At 44.2% G+C, this 23,154-nt stretch overlaps 1 protein-coding gene across 11 annotated transcripts in view; it reads right to left on the reverse strand.

Annotated features, from left to right (window-relative positions):
* LOC124122405 (F-actin-monooxygenase MICAL3-like) overlaps positions 1 to 23,154 on the reverse strand; it is a 105,884-nt gene that overhangs the window by 30,659 nt on the left and 52,071 nt on the right. For 10 of the 11 annotated variants that reach the window (XM_048402479.1, XM_048402488.1, XM_048402487.1 and 7 more), the window contains 7 exons: positions 13,284 to 13,429; positions 5,034 to 5,105; positions 3,671 to 3,868; positions 2,857 to 3,049; positions 1,918 to 2,006; positions 1,226 to 1,325; positions 460 to 664 (listed from right to left, as the gene is read on the reverse strand). In XM_048402479.1, the coding sequence (XP_048258436.1) occupies positions 460 to 664; positions 1,226 to 1,325; positions 1,918 to 2,006; positions 2,857 to 3,049; positions 3,671 to 3,868; positions 5,034 to 5,105; positions 13,284 to 13,429 (1,003 nt within the window). The remainder of the gene's footprint in view (positions 1 to 459; positions 665 to 1,225; positions 1,326 to 1,917; positions 2,007 to 2,856; positions 3,050 to 3,670; positions 3,869 to 5,033; positions 5,106 to 13,283; positions 13,430 to 23,154) is intronic. The other variant, XM_048402486.1, reaches the window with a different exon arrangement.

A 23,154-nucleotide genomic window follows, 5' to 3' on the forward strand; every position in this document is an offset into this window, starting at 1 on the left:
GAGTAGAGTTCCTAAATCTCTTCTATATTTTCAATGCTCTTCTACAGCCCTAACAGGAGTTATGGTCAACTTAGCTCAAATACAGCTTTGTGGAACAGGGCCCCCATTCCACAAAACGATCATAGGGCTATGACTGTCGCAAGCCTCTGCTAAACAATGTGACTTACGATCATCTTAGTGCTACAACTGCTTCGTGGAACGGGGCCCAGGAACCGAGGCCTTCACTGACAGAATACATGCACATCTTACTGTACAAAACATACTGAACTTTAAAGAGAATCAGCATTTATTTTTTTTCCAACTCAATCAATCAACCCAAATAACATTAAGTTAATTCTTACTGGATTCTAACCTAGCCAATTAGAAGAATATTCACAATCCATAAAATAAACAGTGTTACCAAGAGTGTTATTTCTCAGATAAACTGAAGTGTTACAACCAACACAGGGCTGTACTTACTCCGAGTCGGTGTCGCTCTCGTCATAGTCCTCCTCCCCGTCGAGCAGCTTGTCCGAGGAGAACGACGCGCGGAGGTTGTGCTCGAACTGTTCCTCCTCCGACTCCTCCTCCAGACCCTCGAAGGTGTTCTCAAACTCAACACGCTCCGGCGTCTTCTTCGCCTTCTCGTACGGGTCTTCAGGCACCATCAGTGGGCTGAGGGCTGCTGTACAAACAAAATGGAGATCTTCATTAAGACAAATCAGTCTGTACCAGACTTGCGTCCACAAGTCCGAACTTGTATTGTGGTATTACTTTCAGTAGATAATAATCTTAGCATATGGACTATTACATGTTGATCTTACTAGACCTAAATATATTTTGCTTGACTAGTGGATAAAATCGCAGACTGCAGGTTCTTTTTAACAAGACACCAAATCATGTCCCGGTGTATAAGAGGACTAAGAAGAAGGGCAGTTGTCCAGACTGCACAAATCAAAAGTATGAATTAGCATGTTCTGTTCCATGTTGTTTAATGCTGCACTCAGCAATTTTCCAGACATATGACGGCAGTCTGTAAATAATCGAGTGTGGACCAGACAATGCATTGATTGATACCATGAGCATTGATGTACAAAATTGGAATATGATGACATTTATCAACCAAGTCAGTGAGCCTGACCACCCGATCCTGCTAGTCGCCTCTTATGACAAGCACAGTCGCCCTTTACGGCAAGCATGGGTTGCTGAAGATAGTAGCCATGTTACGCGGAAGATATCTACTTACATCCCTTCTTCGGTGTTTCTTCTTTCTTCTGTGGCGGGAGGATGATGTTGTCCTTGCCGGTCTTGGACATGGACATGGTGACTACGGTGGGAATGTTCTCCTACATTAGACACATAGAGACACGGAAACATTAGCGGGGTAACGAGGATGACTGTCATGCATGGGCTCACCCTTGGAACAAATATACTGTGATCATGAACGCAAGGCTTGACAAGGCTTGAAAAAAATAAAGTTTAACAGACGCTGACACACATTGATTTTCACAGTGAAGATGTATTTCTGAAAAGAGATTAATCAGCTTAAGGCTTTTTATGGCAGCAGTATTTGAGGAACTGAATGACAGCTGGCATCAATGAGTGAGTGAGCTTAATGTGGGAGGAAAGTGATGCAAGGTCTTAGACGTTTACCGCTTTGGTGAAACCCACGAGCATGGCTATGGTGCTGACAGACCTAGACATACAACTGGGGAGAACCGGGATTCAAAACCATAATCCTAGGCTCCTGACATGCTCAAGAGACGTAACTCTGCACAGCACACTGCTGTGACTAAGACGACAGGGCCACCAACAGCTGGGTTCATAAGACAGTACAGTTTAACAAACTGACAGGGATCCCAATGTGGAACTAAGAGATCCTGAGGATGCAACCTGACCAGACCTAACGATGTGTCAGACGAGATTGAAGCATCATACCTTCGAACCATCATCGTCATATATGATTCTCTTTCTCTTCAAGCGTATTCTCTGGTCAGCATTGGCATGGCGGTAACAGTAGAACTTCACTGAAAATACAAGTTGTCACAGATTCAACACAGACCCTCAACACAGGTAGACACAGAGGTGGATACTTTATAAGGGATCTGTCTTCTACACTTAGGGAAACAAGGACCACACTGGCGGGACCCTAGTCTCAAGTAGACCGCCACCTATAATGTACCAGGTCCCTAAATGACCCACAACGATGCTTATATTGAACAATCTTATGAATCAGGACATTTCAGGGGTTGACCTGGACCCACTCAGAGGCCAATACTCTGCCCCAAGTCTACAGCAGATGACAGAAAGAATTAAACTCTACGTCACAACCAAACATTGTTCAAACAGGCATCAGAGATGATGATGTCGAATTAAGTCTTTGAAAGGCATTTAGAAGTGATACACATAAGGAAGTGAATTTATCTACCTGATGAAGGAGTAAGCATATACTTTGAAACGTTGTGTTCCTCATAATAAAGAAGTTGACATTCATAAATTGTCTTCCTTATCAGAGATGATCTTTCTATCTTACACAATGGAGATGTCTTCAATATATAGGAACCAAAGGAAACCTGGCATTTATCTTGACCTGCTCAGAGGCCACTATTCAGCCACAAATCTGCAGCAAATGTCCGCAAAAATCCCAAACTGGAATTGCAAATTTCCCAATTCATGTTATATAGTAGTGACTAATCTTATGGCTTCATGACTTGTATTTCACTGACCAGTTTGAGTACAATAACAATTTTCCCCCATATTGCCTGCCAAGGGTGCTTCGTTTCCTGGACAAATCCCTATATTTAGAACATGAATATTGTCAACACATCCCAGCCCAAACACGGACCTACATGAGATGACATGGCCACGGGTTCCTACCTTCTCCATCCATCTCCCTCTCGCAGGAGTAGTTGTTGAGGCGGAGGTTGGTGTTGCAGTAGTCACAGCGCAGACAGCCACGGTGGAAGAAAACACCCTCCGCACTCATCCTCTCCATGATATACACCCGCTTGAGACAGAACACACAGAACTCACTCTCCGGCTTGGCCGCTACCAGCACACCAGGTGTCTTCTGCAACACATCACAACCCACACATACATACAGTCCGCCATCTTGGGTACAGGTTGATACAAACGCTAAAATACTGTTGAGAAAATTATCACACATGTTCATATGACAGACTTTCGATTCTCTGCAAGTTCTGGATTTATATAAGGAAACAGTAGGGCTAAAGTAGTAAAAAAAGGGTGATTAAATCACAAGATCTAGAAATCAAAAAGGATCTGTAACATGGCCAGTAAAAACATGGCAGGGCCCACGTGTCTAGTCAAACTTTCACCCCTCATAAACGATATTGATAATTATTAACTGTTTCTGCTTCTGTGATCATGTCTCGTCGATAACAGATGTTTATGAAACAATATTATCTGTTTTGATGACTAAAAACTTTTATTTAGATTGAGAAGACCAATTGAAAGGATTTTGTCCTGGCCCTACTGCCTAGTCAGATTGTTGAAGGGACAGTTATGTTTTTACCGGAACTAGCCAATGATGGCCAGTAACTGATGACCAGTCACAAAATTATTCTTAAAATCTACTTGGGCATTACCACACCAACATCATTCCTGTAGCCTGTGTGGCACCAGATCCCAAGCAAGGACTTCTACTGTACGCCAGTTACACCAAACTCACCATTTTCTTTTGCGCTGCAGGTTCTTCCCCCCTGAACTTGGACGCGAGGATTTCGGCCATGGCAGTCACGCTGACACCGCTCTGTACGTTGTCCTTGCCCTTGGGCAGATCCTCTGGCTTCTTGTCCACGAACAGCTTGTTGGCGATCTCCTCCATCGGCAGCTTGCTGTACTTGGTGAGCTCCACACTTCTCTCTCGCTGCAACCGACATCAACATCAGATCAACATACTGAACCTTGCTAACCTAGTTCTGGGGACCACTGACAGTTTTTCGACACTCCATAGTTTTAGACATGTTCAGTGCTGACATGAGATCCTAATGCAACCAACAAGCTAGACCAAAAGGTTCCAGGTCCTAATTCGGAGTTAATGGAGTTTGTTGTTCAATGCTGCACTCAGCAATATTCCAGCTATAAGATCGCGGCCTGTAAATAATTGAGTCTGGTCCAGACAATCCAGTGATTGATATTGTGTGCAAAGATCCATGCCATCAGAGTAAGATAACACGCAATGAACCAAGTCACTGAGTCTGACCCTCTGATCACCCAATCCATTTGGTAGCCTCTTACGACCAGCAAAGGTTGCTGGGAACCTATACTAACCAGAATTCCAACCCAGGGTTGATGAAGTTTGAGTTATATTACACCTCATATCAGACAAGGCCTGGAATCTCGACATCACGCCAGTAAATCAAATTCAGTATCAGTTTACTCTCGCAAAAATAATTTTTTAAAAATAATATTTGAAACATTTTAGGTTTTTCTTTCAAATATAAAAAGTTGCAGCTGAGGACTGTTGTTGCCCATCTTCCTGAGGCAAGGGAGTTACTGGACTGTAAAGCCCAGTTTCCACCCTTGTTGAACTAGGCTGGAATTCTGGAGTTACATTTTGGCTGGATTAACGAGTCTGTGCATAGTCCAATCAAAATTCCGCAACAAACTAGACATCCAGTTCGTAAACAACATGGATTTCAACGTGCAGATTTCCGTTGACTGCAGGATTGGAGAGAATGTCAACTGGGCATTGACACATATTATCCAAATCTTTCCATGTTTTTAATCAAGGTGCTCAAATGATTTGATGCACTTTGCGAGGTAAGACCCCTTTTATTACAACATAGATATTGTTTATCGATCAGATCGTCTTGACTGGGCACGGCCATTTAATTTAATGCAAAAGTGATATGAGAGGTGGAATCTGATTGGTCAAAAACTTGTAATAGCCACTGGTGGCGCTACAATCAAGCCACGAAATTCCAGCGTAGTTCAGCACGGAAACTGGGCTTTAAAATTCAGTTAACTCCCTTGCCTGGAGAAGATGGTTGTTGCCTGGCAACAGATGACAACTACAACACAACACTTACGTCCATAATGTCCATGTTCTGGCCAGACTTGCCAAACATTTTGTTGTCCACAGCATCACAGACCTCTTTTTTCTGGAAAAGCCAAGATAAAACCATTTCAGTATCCTGTAAACCATACTTCTGTGCGGGACAATTTGGTCCTGTGTGAACATGGCCACTGTACCCTGGGCAGGGAGGATTCCCGATTTCACTTTACAGGGAACATTTTTCAAGCATATGTAGAATAGAAAGGTAACTGAGCATAACATATCCATTTCTGACTGTTCATTACGAACACATATTTCTACAGCCATTCAGGGCTTGAAACAAAATTGCTTTACATACAGCACCACTTGCACACTACTGGGGAAAGTAAATATGGGCCAGCAGCACAACCTCAATACTGTACCGTATATCGCTGTGTATAAGGCGACCACACGTATAAGATGACCCCCCTGTACACGCCTTCAAAATCAACCAAAAATCCTATACTCTGTGTATAAGGCGACCTGGAATAAGGCACATCACAAGTGCGCACACAAAACCTTATATATGCAATAAAAATATGTTTATCTTGTGTTGTTTTTTCTACGATGATTGGTCGCGTGTGTAACTCCAGTACATGTTGCCATTTTGTGTTTACACGGTACGACCCCAAATTGGTGCCCGTAAAATAAAATTCATTTATGAAGTAATTACATATGAGAGAATGGTGAGTAATTTAATCGCCAATTAACTATGTTTTAACTAACTAGGCTTATGTTTGCTTCACTTCACATTCAGCGTGTTTGTTCCACAATCCCTTATACACACCGTCTCCAACAGTTGTTAATACAACTGTAAAAACAGCGGGAATTGATTTCAGCTTCACCGGTTATCACATGTTAGGTCAGATGTGCAATATGCAAATGCTTACCGGTACTTCCGGCTCTCTACTCACGGATGTTGATTGTTTTACTGTGTCAGCTGGTTTGACAATCTGCATCGAGGCGAGGGTCATTTCAACTTTATTTGCAGAAATTATTAAAACTTATTCAAGGAAAAGAGATACAAGTCATGTTTATGTATGGAAATAGTTATTGGAAAAGTTATTTAGGACGAAAAGCGAAGTTTTATTGTCAAATGCTGGGCTGGCTATCGGACGCCGGTTGACATCGCCAGTGGAAAAAAATGTGAGATCTTCGACTCTGTGTATAAGACGACCCCCCTTCTTAACCCCCTCATTTTAGTTTCGAAAAACTCGCCTTATACACAGCGATATACGGTAAATGTTTCAGGTATGAAAATCAGATTTTCAGTTGGATTTTTTAACCTGTGTTTACCAATTTCAAGCCCTGCAATTTGTTCATGTCTGCTGATCCGAAACAAAAATGACAAAGAGTGTTTGGATGTTTTACTCAAACTTTGCTATAATAACAATGTCTTGAGGCTCACCCCCTAATCCAACATGTTAATGACAAATGAAAGCATTTATGCAGCAGCTTTAAGTCATTGAGGGTGTATACAGGGAGACAGGGTCTGTACCTTTACATGAACACACTGTAGAGATGGGACTGTGGATCAGCTTATTGAGGGTGTATACAGGGAGGGAGACAAGGTCTGTACCGTTACATGAACACACAGCAGAGATGGGACTGTGGATCAGCTTATTGAGGGTGTATACAGGGAGGGAGACAAGGTCTGTACCGTTACATAAACACACAGCAGAGATGGGACAGTGGATCAGCTTATTGAGGGTGTATACGGGGAGGGAGACAATGTCTGTACCATTACATGAACACACAGCAGAGATGGGACTGTGGATCAGCTTATTGAGGGTGTATACAGGGAGACAAGGTCTGTACCGCTACAAGAACACACAGCAGAGATGGGACTGTGGATCAGCTTATTGAGGGTGTATACGGGGAGGGAGACAAGGTCTGTACCATTACATGAACACACTGTAGAGATGGGACAGTGGATCAGCTTATTGAGGGTGTATACAGGGAGACAAGGTCTGTACCGTTACATGAACACACAGAGATGGGACTGTGGATCAGCTTATTGAGGGTGTATACAGGGATACAAGGTCTGTACCGTTACATGAACACACAGCAGAGATGGGACTGTGGATTAGCTTATTGAGGGTGTATACGGGGAGACAAGGTCTGTACCGTTACAAGAACACACAGGAGAGATGGGACAGTGGATCAGCTTATTGAGGGTGTATACAGGGAGGGAGACAAGGTCTGTACCGTTACAAGAACACACAGCAGAGATGGGACAGTGGATTAGCTTATTGAGGGTGTATACAGGGAGGGAGACAAGGTCTGTACCATTACATGAACACACAGCAGAGATGGGACTGTGGATCAGCTTATTGAGGGTGTATACAGGGAGACAAGGTCTGTACCGCTACAAGAACACACAGCAGAGATGGGACAGTGGATCAGCTTATTGAGGGTGTATACAGGGAGGGAGACAATGTCTGTACCATTACATGAACACACAGCAGAGATGGGACTGTGGATCAGCTTATTGAGGGTGTATACAGGGAGACAAGGTCTGTACCGTTACATGAACACACAGCAGAGATGGGACTGTGGATCAGCTTATTGAGGGTGTATACAGGGAGGGAGACAAGGTCTGTACCATTACATGAACACACAGCAGAGATGGGACTGTGGATCAGCTTATTGAGGGTGTATACGGGGAGACAAGGTCTGTACCGTTACAAGAACACACAGCAGAGATGGGACAGTGGATCAGCTTATTGAGGGTGTATACAGGGAGGGAGACAAGGTCTGTACCGTTACATGAACACACAGCAGAGATGGGACTGTGGATCAGCTTATTGAGGGTGTATACAGGGAGACAAGGTCTGTACCGTTACATAAACACACAGCAGAGATGGGACTGTGGATCAGCTTATTGAGGGTGTATACAGGGAGGGAGACAAGGTCTGTACCATGACATGAACACACAGCAGAGATGGGACTGTGGATCAGCTTATTGAGGGTGTATACAGGGAGGGAGACAAGGTCTGTACCGTTAAATGAACACACAGCAGAGATGGGACTGTGGATCAACTTATTGAGGGTGTATACAGGGAGACAAGGTCTGTACTGTTACATGAATACACAGAGATGGGACTGTGGATCAGCTTATTGAGGGTGTATACAGGGAGGGAGACAAGGTCTGTACCATTACAAGAACACACAGCAGAGATGGGACTGTGGATCAGCTTATTGAGGGTGTATACGGGGAGGGAGACAAGGTCTGTACCGTTACAAGAACACACAGCAGAGATGGGACTGGATCAGCTTATTGAGGGTGTATACAGGGAGACAAGGTCTGTACCGCTACAAGAACACACAGCAGAGATGGGACTGTGGATCAGCTTATTGAGGGTGTATACGGGGAGGGAGACAAGGTCTGTACCATTACATGAACACACTGTAGAGATGGGACAGTGGATCAGCTTATTGAGGGTGTATACAGGGAGACAAGGTCTGTACCGTTACATGAACGCACAGAGATAGGACTGTGGATCAGCTTATTGAGGGTGTATACAGGGATACAAGGTCTGTACCGTTACATGAACACACAGCAGAGATGGGACTGTGGATTAGCTTATTGAGGGTGTATACGGGGAGACAAGGTCTGTACCGTTACAAGAACACACAGGAGAGATGGGACAGTGGATCAGCTTATTGAGGGTGTATACAGGGAGGGAGACAAGGTCTGTACCGTTACAAGAACACACAGCAGAGATGGGACAGTGGATTAGCTTATTGAGGGTGTATACAGGGAGGGAGACAAGGTCTGTACCATTACATGAACACACAGCAGAGATGGGACTGTGGATCAGCTTATTGAGGGTGTATACAGGGAGACAAGGTCTGTACCGTTACAAGAACACACAGCAGAGATGGGACAGTGGATCAGCTTATTGAGGGTGTATACAGGGAGGGAGACAATGTCTGTACCATTACATGAACACACAGCAGAGATGGGACTGTGGATCAGCTTATTGAGGGTGTATACAGGGAGACAAGGTCTGTACCGTTACATGAACACACAGCAGAGATGGGACTGTGGATCAGCTTATTGAGGGTGTATACAGGGAGGGAGACAAGGTCTGTACCATTACATGAACACACAGCAGAGATGGGACTGTGGATCAGCTTATTGAGGGTGTATACGGGGAGACAAGGTCTGTACCGTTACAAGAACACACAGCAGAGATGGGACAGTGGATCAGCTTATTGAGGGTGTATACAGGGAGGGAGACAAGGTCTGTACCATTACATGAACACACAGCAGAGATGGGACTGTGGATCAGCTTATTGAGGGTGTATATGGGGAGACAAGGTCTGTACCGTTACAAGAACACACAGCAGAGATGGGACTGTGGATCAGCTTATTGAGGGTGTATACGGGGAGACAAGGTCTGTACCGTTACATGAACACACAGCAGAGATGGGACTGTGGATCAGCTTATTGAGGGTGTATACAGGGAGACAAGGTCTGTACCGTTACAAGAACACACAGCAGAGATGGGAATGTGGATCAGCTTATTGAGGGTGTATATGGGGAGACAAGGTCTGTACCGTTACATGAACACACAGCAGAGATGGGACTGTGGATCAGCTTATTGAGGGTGTATACAGGGAGACAAGGTCTGTACCGTTACAAGAACACACAGCAGAGATGGGACAGTGGATCAGCTTATTGAGGGTGTATACGGGGAGACAAGGTCTGTACCGTTACAAGAACACACAGCAGAGATGGGACTGGATCAGCTTATTGAGGGTGTATACGGGGAGACAAGGTCTGTACCGTTACATGAACACACAGCAGAGATGGGACTGGATCAGCTTATTGAGGGTGTATACGGGGAGACAAGGTCTGTACCGTTACAAGAACACACAGCAGAGATAGGACTGTGGATCAGCTTATTGAGGGTGTATACGGGGAGACAAGGTCTGTACCGTTACATGAACACACAGCAGAGATGGGACTGGATCAGCTTATTGAGGGTGTATACGGGGAGACAAGGTCTGTACCGTTACATAAACACACAGCAGAGATTGGACTGTGGATCAGCTTATTGAGGGTGTATACAGGGAGACAAGGTCTGTACCATTACAAGAACACACAGCAGAGATAGGACAGTGGATCAGCTTATTGAGGGTGTATACAGGGAGGGAGACAAGGTCTGTACCATTACATGAACACACAGCAGAGATGGGACTGTTGATCAGCTTATTGAGGGTGTATACGGGGAGACAAGGTCTGTACCGTTACATGAACACACAGCAGAGATGGGACTGGATCAGCTTATTGAGGGTGTATACGGGGAGACAAGGTCTGTACCGTTACAAGAACACACAGCAGAGATAGGACTGTGGATCAGCTTATTGAGGGTGTATACGGGGAGACAAGGTCTGTACCGTTACATGAACACACAGCAGAGATGGGACTGGATCAGCTTATTGAGGGTGTATACGGGGAGACAAGGTCTGTACCGTTACATAAACACACAGCAGAGATTGGACTGTGGATCAGCTTATTGAGGGTGTATACAGGGAGACAAGGTCTGTACCATTACAAGAACACACAGCAGAGATAGGACAGTGGATCAGCTTATTGAGGGTGTATACAGGGAGGGAGACAAGGTCTGTACCATTACATGAACACACAGCAGAGATGGGACTGTGGATCAGCTTATTGAGGGTGTATACAGGGAGACAAGGTCTGTACCGTTACATAAACACACAGCAGAGATGGGACTGTGGATCAGCTTATTGAGGGTGTATACAGGGAGGGAGACAAGGTCTGTACCATTACAAGAACACACAGCAGAGATGGGACTGTGGATCAGCTTATTGAGGGTGTATACAGGGAGGGAGACAAGGTCTGTACCGTTAAATGAACACACAGCAGAGATGGGACTGTGGATCAACTTATTGAGGGTGTATACGGGGAGACAAGGTCTGTACCGTTACATGAACACACAGCAGAGATGGGACTGTGGATCAGCTTATTGAGGGTGTATACAGGGAGACAAGGTCTGTACCGTTACAAGAACACACAGCAGAGATGGGAATGTGGATCAGCTTATTGAGGGTGTATATGGGGAGACAAGGTCTGTACCGTTACATGAACACACAGCAGAGATGGGACTGTGGATCAGCTTATTGAGGGTGTATACAGGGAGACAAGGTCTGTACCGTTACAAGAACACACAGCAGAGATGGGACAGTGGATCAGCTTATTGAGGGTGTATACGGGGAGACAAGGTCTGTACCGTTACAAGAACACACAGCAGAGATGGGACTGTGGATCAGCTTATTGAGGGTGTATACGTGGAGACAAGGTCTGTACCGTTACATGAACACACAGCAGAGATGGGACTGGATCAGCTTATTGAGGGTGTATACGGGGAGACAAGGTCTGTACCGTTACAAGAACACACAGCAGAGATGGGACTGTGGATCAGCTTATTGAGGGTGTATACGGGGAGACAAGGTCTGTACCGTTACATGAACACACAGCAGAGATGGGACTGTGGATCAGCTTATTGAGGGTGTATACGGGGAGACAAGGTCTGTACCGTTACAAGAACACACAGCAGAGATGGGACTGTGGATCAGCTTATTGAGGGTGTATACGGGGAGACAAGGTCTGTACCGTTACAAGAACACACAGCAGAGATGGGACTGGATCAGCTTATTGAGGGTGTATACGGGGAGACAAGGTCTGTACCGTTACATAAACACACAGCAGAGATTGGACTGTGGATCAGCTTATTGAGGGTGTATACAGGGAGACAAGGTCTGTACCATTACAAGAACACACAGCAGAGATAGGACAGTGGATCAGCTTATTGAGGGTGTATACAGGGAGGGAGACAAGGTCTGTACCATTACATGAACACACAGCAGAGATGGGACTGTGGATCAGCTTATTGAGGGTGTATACAGGGAGACAAGGTCTGTACCGTTACATAAACACACAGCAGAGATGGGACTGTGGATCAGCTTATTGAGGGTGTATACAGGGAGGGAGACAAGGTCTGTACCATTACATGAACACACAGCAGAGATGGGACTGTGGATCAGCTTATTGAGGGTGTATACAGGGAGGGAGACAAGGTCTGTACCGTTAAATGAACACACAGCAGAGATGGGACTGTGGATCAACTTATTGAGGGTGTATACAGGGAGACAAGGTCTGTACTGTTACATGAATACACAGAGATGGGACTGTGGATCAGCTTATTGAGGGTGTATACGGGGAGGGAGACAAGGTCTGTACCGTTACAAGAACACACAGCAGAGATGGGACAGTGTAGCAGGATGGATCAAGCACAAGTACATGCACAATGATTCAACATCTTCAAAGCTTTAGTTAGTTGCTGTAGACATTGATGAATCATAAAGTGAATCCAACAGGCTAGTCACTGGAGTCATATATAATGTTATACTCTATGGCATGTATGGTAAGAATGAGTTCAAATACACCTGACAACATGACAGACTGACCAAAGTCTGTCCCTGGCCCTCATGAACACCACTGGGTCCTGTCACTTATTTCCCCCCACATTGAAACTCCTTTCACCATCACCAGAAGTCCTACATACCTCTTGTATAAGGTCAACTTGTCGGAGTGCCAGGGGTTAAACAATCTTCACACTATTTCCTGAACCCTGGCTAGGTGTAAATGAACCAACACATAAATTCCCCTGCTAAATATAAATATTCATTCTCCAGATATAAATGGACTTCAGTCCCTTAAATCAAATTAACATAATTATCTGCTGATGTCATAACAATTGATATTCACTGAGAGGGAAGAACCCCAAACTAAACTTTCACAGCAAACTTCTGAGATGAGCACCGACTTCAGATATCCTCGTGTCATAGGTTTTCGGACTCCATATGTTTTTGGACAGCCATGTTTATCACAATTATTGGCGCTATAACAAGGAGGGTGATGTCACACAGAATTGTAAATACCCAGATGATGCCTTGCTTTTAAGAAAAAGTTGTCTTTTATAAGCTAGTGAAATGTTTTACAGTTGTTCTTGGGATTAGCGAGAAAACTATGAATGTTTAAGCGTCCTAAAACCCGTAACACGGGGATATTCTATTAATGTCGACAGAGGTATGTCCTCCTGGGAGAGTGGTTGGAGGAAGCGGTGAGAGGTGAGGACATCTGACACACGATGCACATGCGGCGAGACGGAGGACAGTGCACACATGACACATGAGCAGATGTACCGACCAGTTTCCCCGGGGTGGCGGCACTGACCCTCTTGGTCTTGGAGAAACGGTTGGACAGCCGATGCAGCAGGGAGATCTTGCGACTCGGAGAACGCAGGCTCTTCGGTGATGGCTCTGGATGGTGGCGACGCTGGACCTGCACCGTCACTGGAAGGGAATCATATCACAGCATGTCAGATACTATATCATGTCAGATACCATGTCATGTCACATTCCATATCATGTCACATTCCATATAATGTCACATTACATATCACGTCATATACCATATCACGTCATGTCATGTCACAAACGACATCATGTCACATACCATATCATGTCATGTCACAAACCATATCAAGTCACATACCATATCACGTCAGATACCATATCATGTCACATTCCATATCACGTCATGTCATGCCACAAACCGCATTATGTCACATAACATATCATGTCACATACCATATCATGTCATGTCACATACCATATCATGTCACATACCATGTCAAGTCATATATCATATCATGTCATGTCACATACCACATCATGTCACATACAACATCATGTCACATACCATATCATGTCATGTCATGTCATATACCATATCATGTCATATACCATATCATGTCATGTCACATAACATATCATGTCATGTCATATACCTTATCATGTCACATACCATATCATGTCATATACCATATCATGTCACATACCATATCATGTCATATACCATATCATGTCATATACCATACCATGTCATGTCATATACCATATCATGTCATGTCACATACCATATCATGTCATGTCATGTCACATACCATAGCATGTCATGTCACATATCATATGACATGATTTCATGTCACATCACATATGATATCATATATAACATCATGTCATATATAATATATTTTACATCATATCACATTGGGTCATATATCATATCACATCATATCGTATCACATTGGGTCATATATCATATCATATCACATCATATCATATCACATTCGGTCATATATCATATCACATCACATCATATCATATCATATCACATTGGGTCATATATCATATCACATCATATCATATCACATTGGGTCATATATTACATCACATATCATGTTATCCATGAGTAGTTTGTAAAACGAATGGAAAATATGATGTAAAAATAAACTGAATCTTCAATATTACAGATTTCCTTTCAGGTGAAAGAGGACTTGAAGGATTCAAGCCCTGGAATACTATATGTGTGTGTCTGACCAAAGACTAGCATTGACTCACTGAAAAACAATGTTCACACATGCAAAATTGTCATGCAATTCAAGAAAAAAAAAATGATTAAATATATGTTTAATTACCTATCTCATCACAACTTTTTCAATTCTGCTATTGGATGGTTAAGGAAGTAAGTACTGTGCACATAGGATTGTGTGGTGATCAGAAATCGGGCAACACAAGGCAGCAGTTGCTCTGAAGCAAACCTTGCTACTAACACTGATGTATAGCGGAGAAACAAGTCCCCAGTGAAGGGTGAGTGAGTGAGTTGGATTTTACGCCACTGTTAGCAATATTTCAGTAATATCACACACACCAGAAAAGGCTTCACACGATTGAGGGGAATCGAACTTGGGCCTTTGGAATGACAAGTGAACACTTTAACCTCAAGGCTACCCCCACCCCTAGACCCACCCCCACCACCCACCAGTACTTCCTGGGGCAGGCCTATCCAGGGACCAAATCTTTACAATCCCACTGACAAAAAATAATCTACTGAACTTTAGGATCAGCTACTGTTGACCAGAACTGGCCCTCGAAAGTACCACTTGCCAACATGGACGTATGAATAAATCAAATATTCTTCCTGGGGACGTCTGTGTGAGGAATGCAAGGTGTGAATACACACAGCCATCTGCTCATCACAAGTGTGTGAGGGTACTGAAAGGCAGGCCGGACCACCGTTGTCAAGTAACAACAAAACAGTTTGTTGCTTTTGATTGTGTGTTGTTTAATGCTTATTTCAGCAATATTCAAACAACTGGTGGTTGCCTGTAAGTAATTGAGTCTGGAGCTGACAATCCAGTGATTGATGCTACATACAATGTATAAGCATTGATCCACGCATCTGTTGCTGGGACCCACACTAAACCAGAATCCACATGGGGGAAGAGCAAAATGCAATTTCCTTTGATGAACAATGTCACTATCAGGGTTATCAATGACCCATTACAACATAGTTGTGACGTGCAATACTGCAGGTATGTCATTTTGTTCTAATGGCTTCTCCCTTAAAGAAATAGCACAGGGAGTGTCTCCCCCATACAATACAATGACTTGATACCCTATCTGTCACACCCTGAGCGTTACTAAATGCAAGATGACTACATATTCCTATTATTGGGGGCCCTATGTCACGAACAAGCAAAGTCATCTTCCTTCACAAAGGAGCATCATATCTCAGACATGCTCGACTGTATATCATCCACTCTTTCTTTCACAGAGAGTCAAGCAGGTTATATACAGCCGTATAACATAGCTGTGTAGCCCCAGGTAACCACACACAGATCCTCATTTCAAAGTGTGTGTTACATCAACAACAGAGAGGAATGTATTGTATACGCAACTGATACCACCGCGACCAGGAGATTGTGTCACGCTGTGACTTCAAGCACGTCTCTGTGTTGATCAGTCTGACACTGATGGCCCTCTATGAGACGTGTCACACTGTGACTTCAAGCACATCTCTGGGCTGATCAGTCTGACACTGATGGCCCTCTATGAGACATGTCATGCTGTGACTTCAAGCACATCTCTGTGCTGATCAGTCTGACACTGATGGCCCTCTATGAGACGTGTCACGCTGTGACTTCAAGTACATCTCTGGGCTGATCAGTCTGACACTGATGGCCCTCTATGAGACGTGTCACGCTGTGACTTCAAGCACATCTCTGTGCTGATCAGTCTGACACTGATGGCCCTCTATGAGACGTGTCACGCTGTGACTTCAAGCACATCTCTGGGCTGATCAGTCTGACACTGATGGCCCTCTATGAGACGTGTCACGCTGTGACTTCAAGCACATCTCTGGGCTGATCAGTCTGACACTGATGGCCCTCTATGAGACGTGTCACGCTGTGACTTCAAGCACATCTCTGGGCGGATCAGTCTGACACTGATGGCCCTCTATGAGACGTGTCATGCTGTGACTTCAAGCACATCTCTGTGCTGATCAATCTGACACTGATGGCCCTCTATGAGACGTGTCATGCTGTGACTTCAAGCACATCTCTGTGCTGATCAGTCTGACACTGATGGCCCTCTATGAGACGTGTCACACTGTGACTTCAAGCACATCTCTGGGCTGATCAGTCTGACACTGATGGCCCTCTATGAGACGTGTCATGCTGTGACTTCAAGCACATCTCTGTGCTGATCAATCTGACACTGATGGCCCTCTATGAGACGTGTCATGCTGTGACTTCAAGCACATCTCTGTGCTGATCAGTCTGACACTGATGGCCCTCTATGAGACGTGTCACGCTGTGACTTCAAGCACATCTCTGGGCTGATCAGTCTGACACTGATGGCCCTCTATGAGACGTGTCACACTGTGACTTCAAGCACATCTCTGGGCTGATCAGTCTGACACTGATGGCCCTCTATGAGACGTGTCACGCTGTGACTTCAAGCACATCTCTGGGCGGATCAGTCTGACACTGATGGCCCTCTATGAGACGTGTCATGCTGTGACTTCAAGCACATCTCTGGGCTGATCAGTCTGACACTGATGGCCCTCTATGAGACGTGTCACACTGTGACTTCAAGCACATCTCTGGGCTGATCAGTCTGACACTGATGGCCCTCTATGAGACGTGTCACGCTGTGACTTCAAGCACATCTCTGGGCGGATCACTCTGACACTGATGGCCCTCTATGAGACGTGTCACACAGTGACTTCAAGCACATCTCTGGGCTGATCAGTCTGACACTGATGGCCCTCTATGAGACGTGTCACGCTGTGACTTCAAGCACATCTCTGGGCGGATCAGTCTGACACTGATGGCCCTCTATGAGACGTGTCATGCTGTGACTTCAAGCACATCTCTGGGCTGATCAGTCTGACACTGATGGCCCTCTATGAGACGTGTCACACAGTGACTTCAAGCACATCTCTGGGCTGATCAGTCTGACACTGATGGCCCTCTATGAGACGTGTCACGCTGTGACTTCAAGCACATCTCTGGGCGGATCAGTCTGACACTGATGGCCCTCTATGAGACGTGTCATGCTGTGACTTCAAGCACATCTCTGGGCTGATCAGTCTGACACTGATGGCCCTCTATGAGACGTGTCACGCTGTGACTTCAAGCACATGTCTGGGCTGATCAGTCTGACACTGATGGCCCTCTATGAGACGTGTCACACTGTGACTTCAAGCACATCTCTGGGCTGATCAGTCTGACACTGATGGCCCTCTATGAGACGTACAACTTGTGTAACTTCAGTGAAAGATATTCATGTGGAAGTATGCTTTTATATAGGGGATATATGTACTTAACACTGAATATATGTAGCACAAAACTAGACCTTTTTAAGTGATTTTATCAGATAAGGTTTATGCGATACAAATGCAGTTTTTGTTTTCTGGTTTAGCAACATTGTCAGAATGCTTGCTTTCCGCAGGCTGTCATAGTTGTACATCTGTATTCACTGCTATAGTTTCTTGTCTACCAGACATTACTGAGCATTTCATGCCAAGTGTTATTGAGTATTTGATGAAAGGGCTTTATTGATTATTTGATGAAAGGGTGTTATTAATTGATACCAGGGTGTTATTGAGCATTTGGTGAAAGGGTGTTAAAGTATTTGATACCAGGGGGTTGACAATTTGATACCAGGGTGTTATTTCATGCAAGGGGTGCTATTGAGTATTTCATGCAAGGATGTTATTGAGTATTTCATGCAAGAGTGTTATTGAGTATTTCATGCAAGGGGTGTTATTGAGTATTTGATGCAAGAGTGTTATTGAGTATATCATGCAAGGGGTAGTTATATAGTATTTCATGCAAGGGTGATATTGAGTATTTGATGCAAGAGTGTTATTGAGTATTTCATGCAAGGGGTGTTACATAGTATTTCATGCAAGGGTGTTATATACCGGGGTAGCATTTCATGCAAGGGTGTTATATAGTATTTCATGCAAGGGGTGTTATTGAGTATTTCATGCAAGGGATGTTATTGAGTATTTCATGCAAGGGGTGTTATTGAGTATTTCATGCAAGGGGTGTTATTGAGTATTTCATGCAAGGGGTGTTATTGAGTATTTCATGCAAGGGGTGCTATTGAGTATTTCATGAAAGGGGTGTTATTGAGTATTTCATGCAAGGGGTGTTATTGAGTATTTCATGCAAGGGGTGTTATTGAGTATTTCATGCAAGGGTGTTATATAGTATTAAACGCAAGTTTATTTCATGCAAGGGGTGTTATTGGGTATTTCATGGAAGGGGTGTTATTTAGTATATTATGCAAGAGTGTTACATGGTATTTAATGCAAGGGGTGTTATTGGGTATTTCATGCAAAGGTGTTATTGAGTATTTTGTGCAAGGGATAACTTGATGCCTGGGGTCCTTGAGTAGCCAACATTAGACGTATCTCTCTATTGAAGTACATAGTATGAAGATGAGGTCAACTCCTGCATGTGAACACCCCGGACCAGCACGCTGAGTTCCTTGTTTTGTTTCCTGAGTATCCAGCTGGCCATGAATCCCAACACACAACACAACACACAGTCACAAACAACTCAGTTTATTGCTGACCACAGTCATATAACAAATACCATATATCACTGGTGTAGTATAACATATACCATATATCACTGGTGTAGTATAACATATAACATACCACTGGTGTGGTATAACATATACCATATATCACTGGTGTAGTATAACATATAACATACCACATGTGTGGTATAACATATACCATATATCACTGGTGTAGTATAATGTATACCATACCACTGGTGTAGCATAACATATAACATACCACATGTGTGGTATAACATATACCATATATCACTGGTGTAGTATAATGTATACCATACCACTGGTGTAGTGTGACATGGGAAATGGCCAACACCTCAGCCTAAGCATATATCTGTAAGAGCAAGAGTGAGCAGGCTAAGCATACACCATACCACTAAAAGAGATGTAAAAGTAGATGACATAAAAAAATGACTACAAATCTAATTTATCAAACAAAAATATAAAAAATTGCCAAAAACTTAACTATAAATTCATAAGAATCATTATATGTTGCAAATTATTCTTATTGAAAGCAATATCATCCATTTGTACACTATAAGTACAATATCTGTGCAAAGCCATTCCCCTTACCACTAACCAACTATACAGTAGGTACAAGCAATAGAAACTGCCTTCAATCATCAGTTGACATGACATTATATTTGTTTGTTGTTAAACCCCTTACTCAGCAATATTGAAGCTATATGACGGTGGCCTGAGAATAATCAAGTCTGGGCCAGACAATCCAATGATTGATATTGTGAACAACGATCCACGCCGTCAAGGTACGATGACACGCAATCACCAAGCCAGCCACCCAATCCATGTGGTCGCTTCTTACTCCCAGCGGGGCGGTCATGTAGCCTAGTGGTTAAAGCATTCGCTCGTCACACCGAAGACCCGGGTTCGATTCCCGACATGGGTACAATGTGTGAAGCCCATTTCTGGTGTCCCCTGCCGTGATATTGCTGGAATATTGCTAAAAGCGGCGTAAAACCATACTCACTCACTCTTACTCCCAGCAGATGCTGGCAGTGTTACAAATTCGCACTTGTCCTGTTGTCCTTGCCAAACTGCCCAGTAGTTAAGGTATCATAAGTACTAGTAAACTGTCATTTTAAAGGCTGTCGCTACATGTTCTCATTATAAGGACCAGTGGACTAAAACTGTTAGTTTCTAACACTACCTGCAGATCTTTTGTAACCCGGAATCCCCTGACATCCTGACTTCAAGGTTTACCATGACGCAGGAATCCTATCTAACATGTGACGACTGATTGTCACACATGTGTATCCCACCTGACACAAGTTCATTGACCTGGAGGACATGCAGCATGTGTTTGTCTCTGACCCATGACACATACAGCACTCCATTATAACCAGTGTCACAGGTAGGACACCGGCACAGAAAGTGTTCTTGTGCAACAATTACGGTGTAATTGCTCAGTGTTAGGATGATTCCCACATTCATTCTGATTCACGATGGTGGAGTCCATTAATGCCCACAGTAAAACAATATACTCTGTAGCTATTATTTCCTGTAGGCATTAGTACACCTAACATTCATTCTGATTCACGACGGTGGAGTCCATTAATGCCCACAGTAAAACAATATACTCCGTAGCTATTATTTCCTGTAGGCATTAGTACACCTAACATTCATTCTGATTCACGACGGTGGAGTCCATTAATGCCCACAGTAAAACAATATACTCCGTAGCTATTATTTCCTGTTGGCATTAGTACACCTAACATTCATTCTGATTCACGACGGTGGAGTCCATTAATGCCCACAGTAAAACAATATACTCCGTAGCTATTATTTCCTGTTGGCATTAGTACACCTAACATTCATTCTGATTCACGACGGTGGAGTCCATTAATGCCCACAGTAAAACAATATACTCCGTAGCTATTATTTCCTGTTGGCATTAGTACACCTAACATTCACGATCAAGCACCAGACAACACCCCGATCCTCATGTTAAAGACAAATGTAGCAGCCTGTGCCTTAACTTTGGAGACTACTGGGCCAAACATGTCTATTTTTCTATATGGCATACAGTCATTGTTATTGACAAAAATAAATATTGTTAAAAGAGCATGATGGATCGTATGTTAATAATAACGGGTATGTATGTATTTATAGAATGCTTCGTCCTCTTTACTAGAGGCCTGCAGTGACCAGAGTCTAAACAAAATGCACTTGATTAATTATTATTTTGAAAAGTTAATATTTACCAATCTTTTTTACGATTTTACTATGTTTGCAGTCATTCTTTCATATTTTTTAATCTAACAAAGATAAAGCAGTCTTGCACATAAAAATACATTTAAACTATAATTATTGTATTCTCTGATTATGTCAGTTGAATATTGATTGTAAATATAAAAACAATCAGAAAAAACTAGACAGATGGCTAAAATGTGACCGTGCCGCAAGTCAGCCGTTTATACTAACACTGGTACTGAGTGAAGAGAGGGGTGTTCGGACAATTCAACCAATACCCAACACAAGCCATTCTAGTGTTTTGGCATATGCGAATTAAAGCCTCATTATATCTAACACTATATCAAATAACATGACTGAGACAGCATCGATGCAACAGGTACAACACGACATGATCTTGAGTGTGAATAAGATGCCCTCTGCTATCATCTGTCGGCCGAGTGGATCCTTTGTTTCTTCTAACAGTCCATGTCCTCAGACACAGACACGTGATTCAGCCGTGAAGCAAGCTGGGTACCTACAGCTGTTGCAAATACTTCATCATCATCATCATCATCATCACACAATGCATCACGACTGAACTTTGACACCCCACTGTCATCTGGAGGTGCTTCATAGGCTGTCTGGTACAGCGCCTCGCAGAGCGTGGCATCAGTCAGTGTGTTGTCCTTGTCTGACACCCCACTGTCATTTGGAGGTGCTTCATAGGCTGTCTGGTACAGCGCCTCGCAGAGCGTGGCATCAGTCAGTGTGTTGTCCTTGTCTGACACCCCACTGTCATCTGGAGGTGCTTCATAGGCTGTCTGGTACAGCGCCTCGCAGAGCGTGGCATCTGTCAGCGTGTTGTTCTTGTCTTGTGTTGACAACTCTACAGCATCATAAAACTTGTCCTCTGTATCATCATCACTTGCATCCGTCTTACTCCCTGTGTTTTCACCTTCATCATTCCTCTGCTTCACACAGGGTTCTTGGCTTTCAAGTGCATCTATTTCCGCCACTGAATCCTCCGTTACAGGCACAACAATATCAGTTGATGATTCTGTCTCAAGCTGTGAGAACGTTCCATCAAAATGAACACCACCTTGACTACGATATTCACCTGGAATAATAAACTCTAATTTCCTTTCATCTCCACCATCATCTGGCTGCGTGTCTGATCCAGCTTCAACACGTCTCTCCGGTGTTTCTGATCCACCTCCTACCATGTGCACCTCCATTCCTTTGTGACCCTTGCTTTCCTCCCTGTCATCCTTAATACAAACTTCCTTCCTCTCTCCATGCCCCAGAGCCATCTTGTCAGCAGCCTGTGGATGGCTCTCTCCATGCCCCAGAGCCATCTTGTCAGCAGCCTGTGGATGGCTCTCTCCATGCCCCAGAGCCATCTTGTCAGCAGCCTGTGGATGGCTCTCTCCATGCCCCAGAGCCATCTTGTCAGCAGCCTGTGGATGGCTCTCTCCATGCCCCAGAGCCATCTTGTCAGCAGCCTGTGGATGGCTCTCTCCATGCCCCAGAGCCATCTTGTCGGCAGCCCGTGGATGGCTCTCTCCGTGCCCCAGAGCCATCTTGTCGGCAGCCTGTGGATGGCTCTCTCCATGCCCCAGAGCCATCTTGTCAGCAGCCTGTGGATGGCTCTCTCCATGCCCCAGAGCCATCTTGTCAGCAGCCTGTGGATGGCTCTCTCCATGCCCCAGAGCCATCTTGTCAGCAGCCTGTGGATGGCTCTCTCCATGCCCCAGAGCCATCTTGTCGGCAGCCCGTGGATGGCTCTCTCCGTGCCCCAGAGCCATCTTGTCGGCTGCCTGTGGATGGCTTTCCTTCAGCCTGTCCATGTAGCTATTCCCCTGCGGATACTGGGGAGATCGGAA

The sequence above is a fragment of the Haliotis rufescens genome, unplaced genomic scaffold (assembly GCF_023055435.1).
Source record: "Haliotis rufescens isolate VD_foot unplaced genomic scaffold, xgHalRufe1.0.p SCAF_26, whole genome shotgun sequence".
In the NCBI taxonomy this organism is placed as follows: Eukaryota; Metazoa; Mollusca; class Gastropoda; order Lepetellida; family Haliotidae; genus Haliotis; species Haliotis rufescens.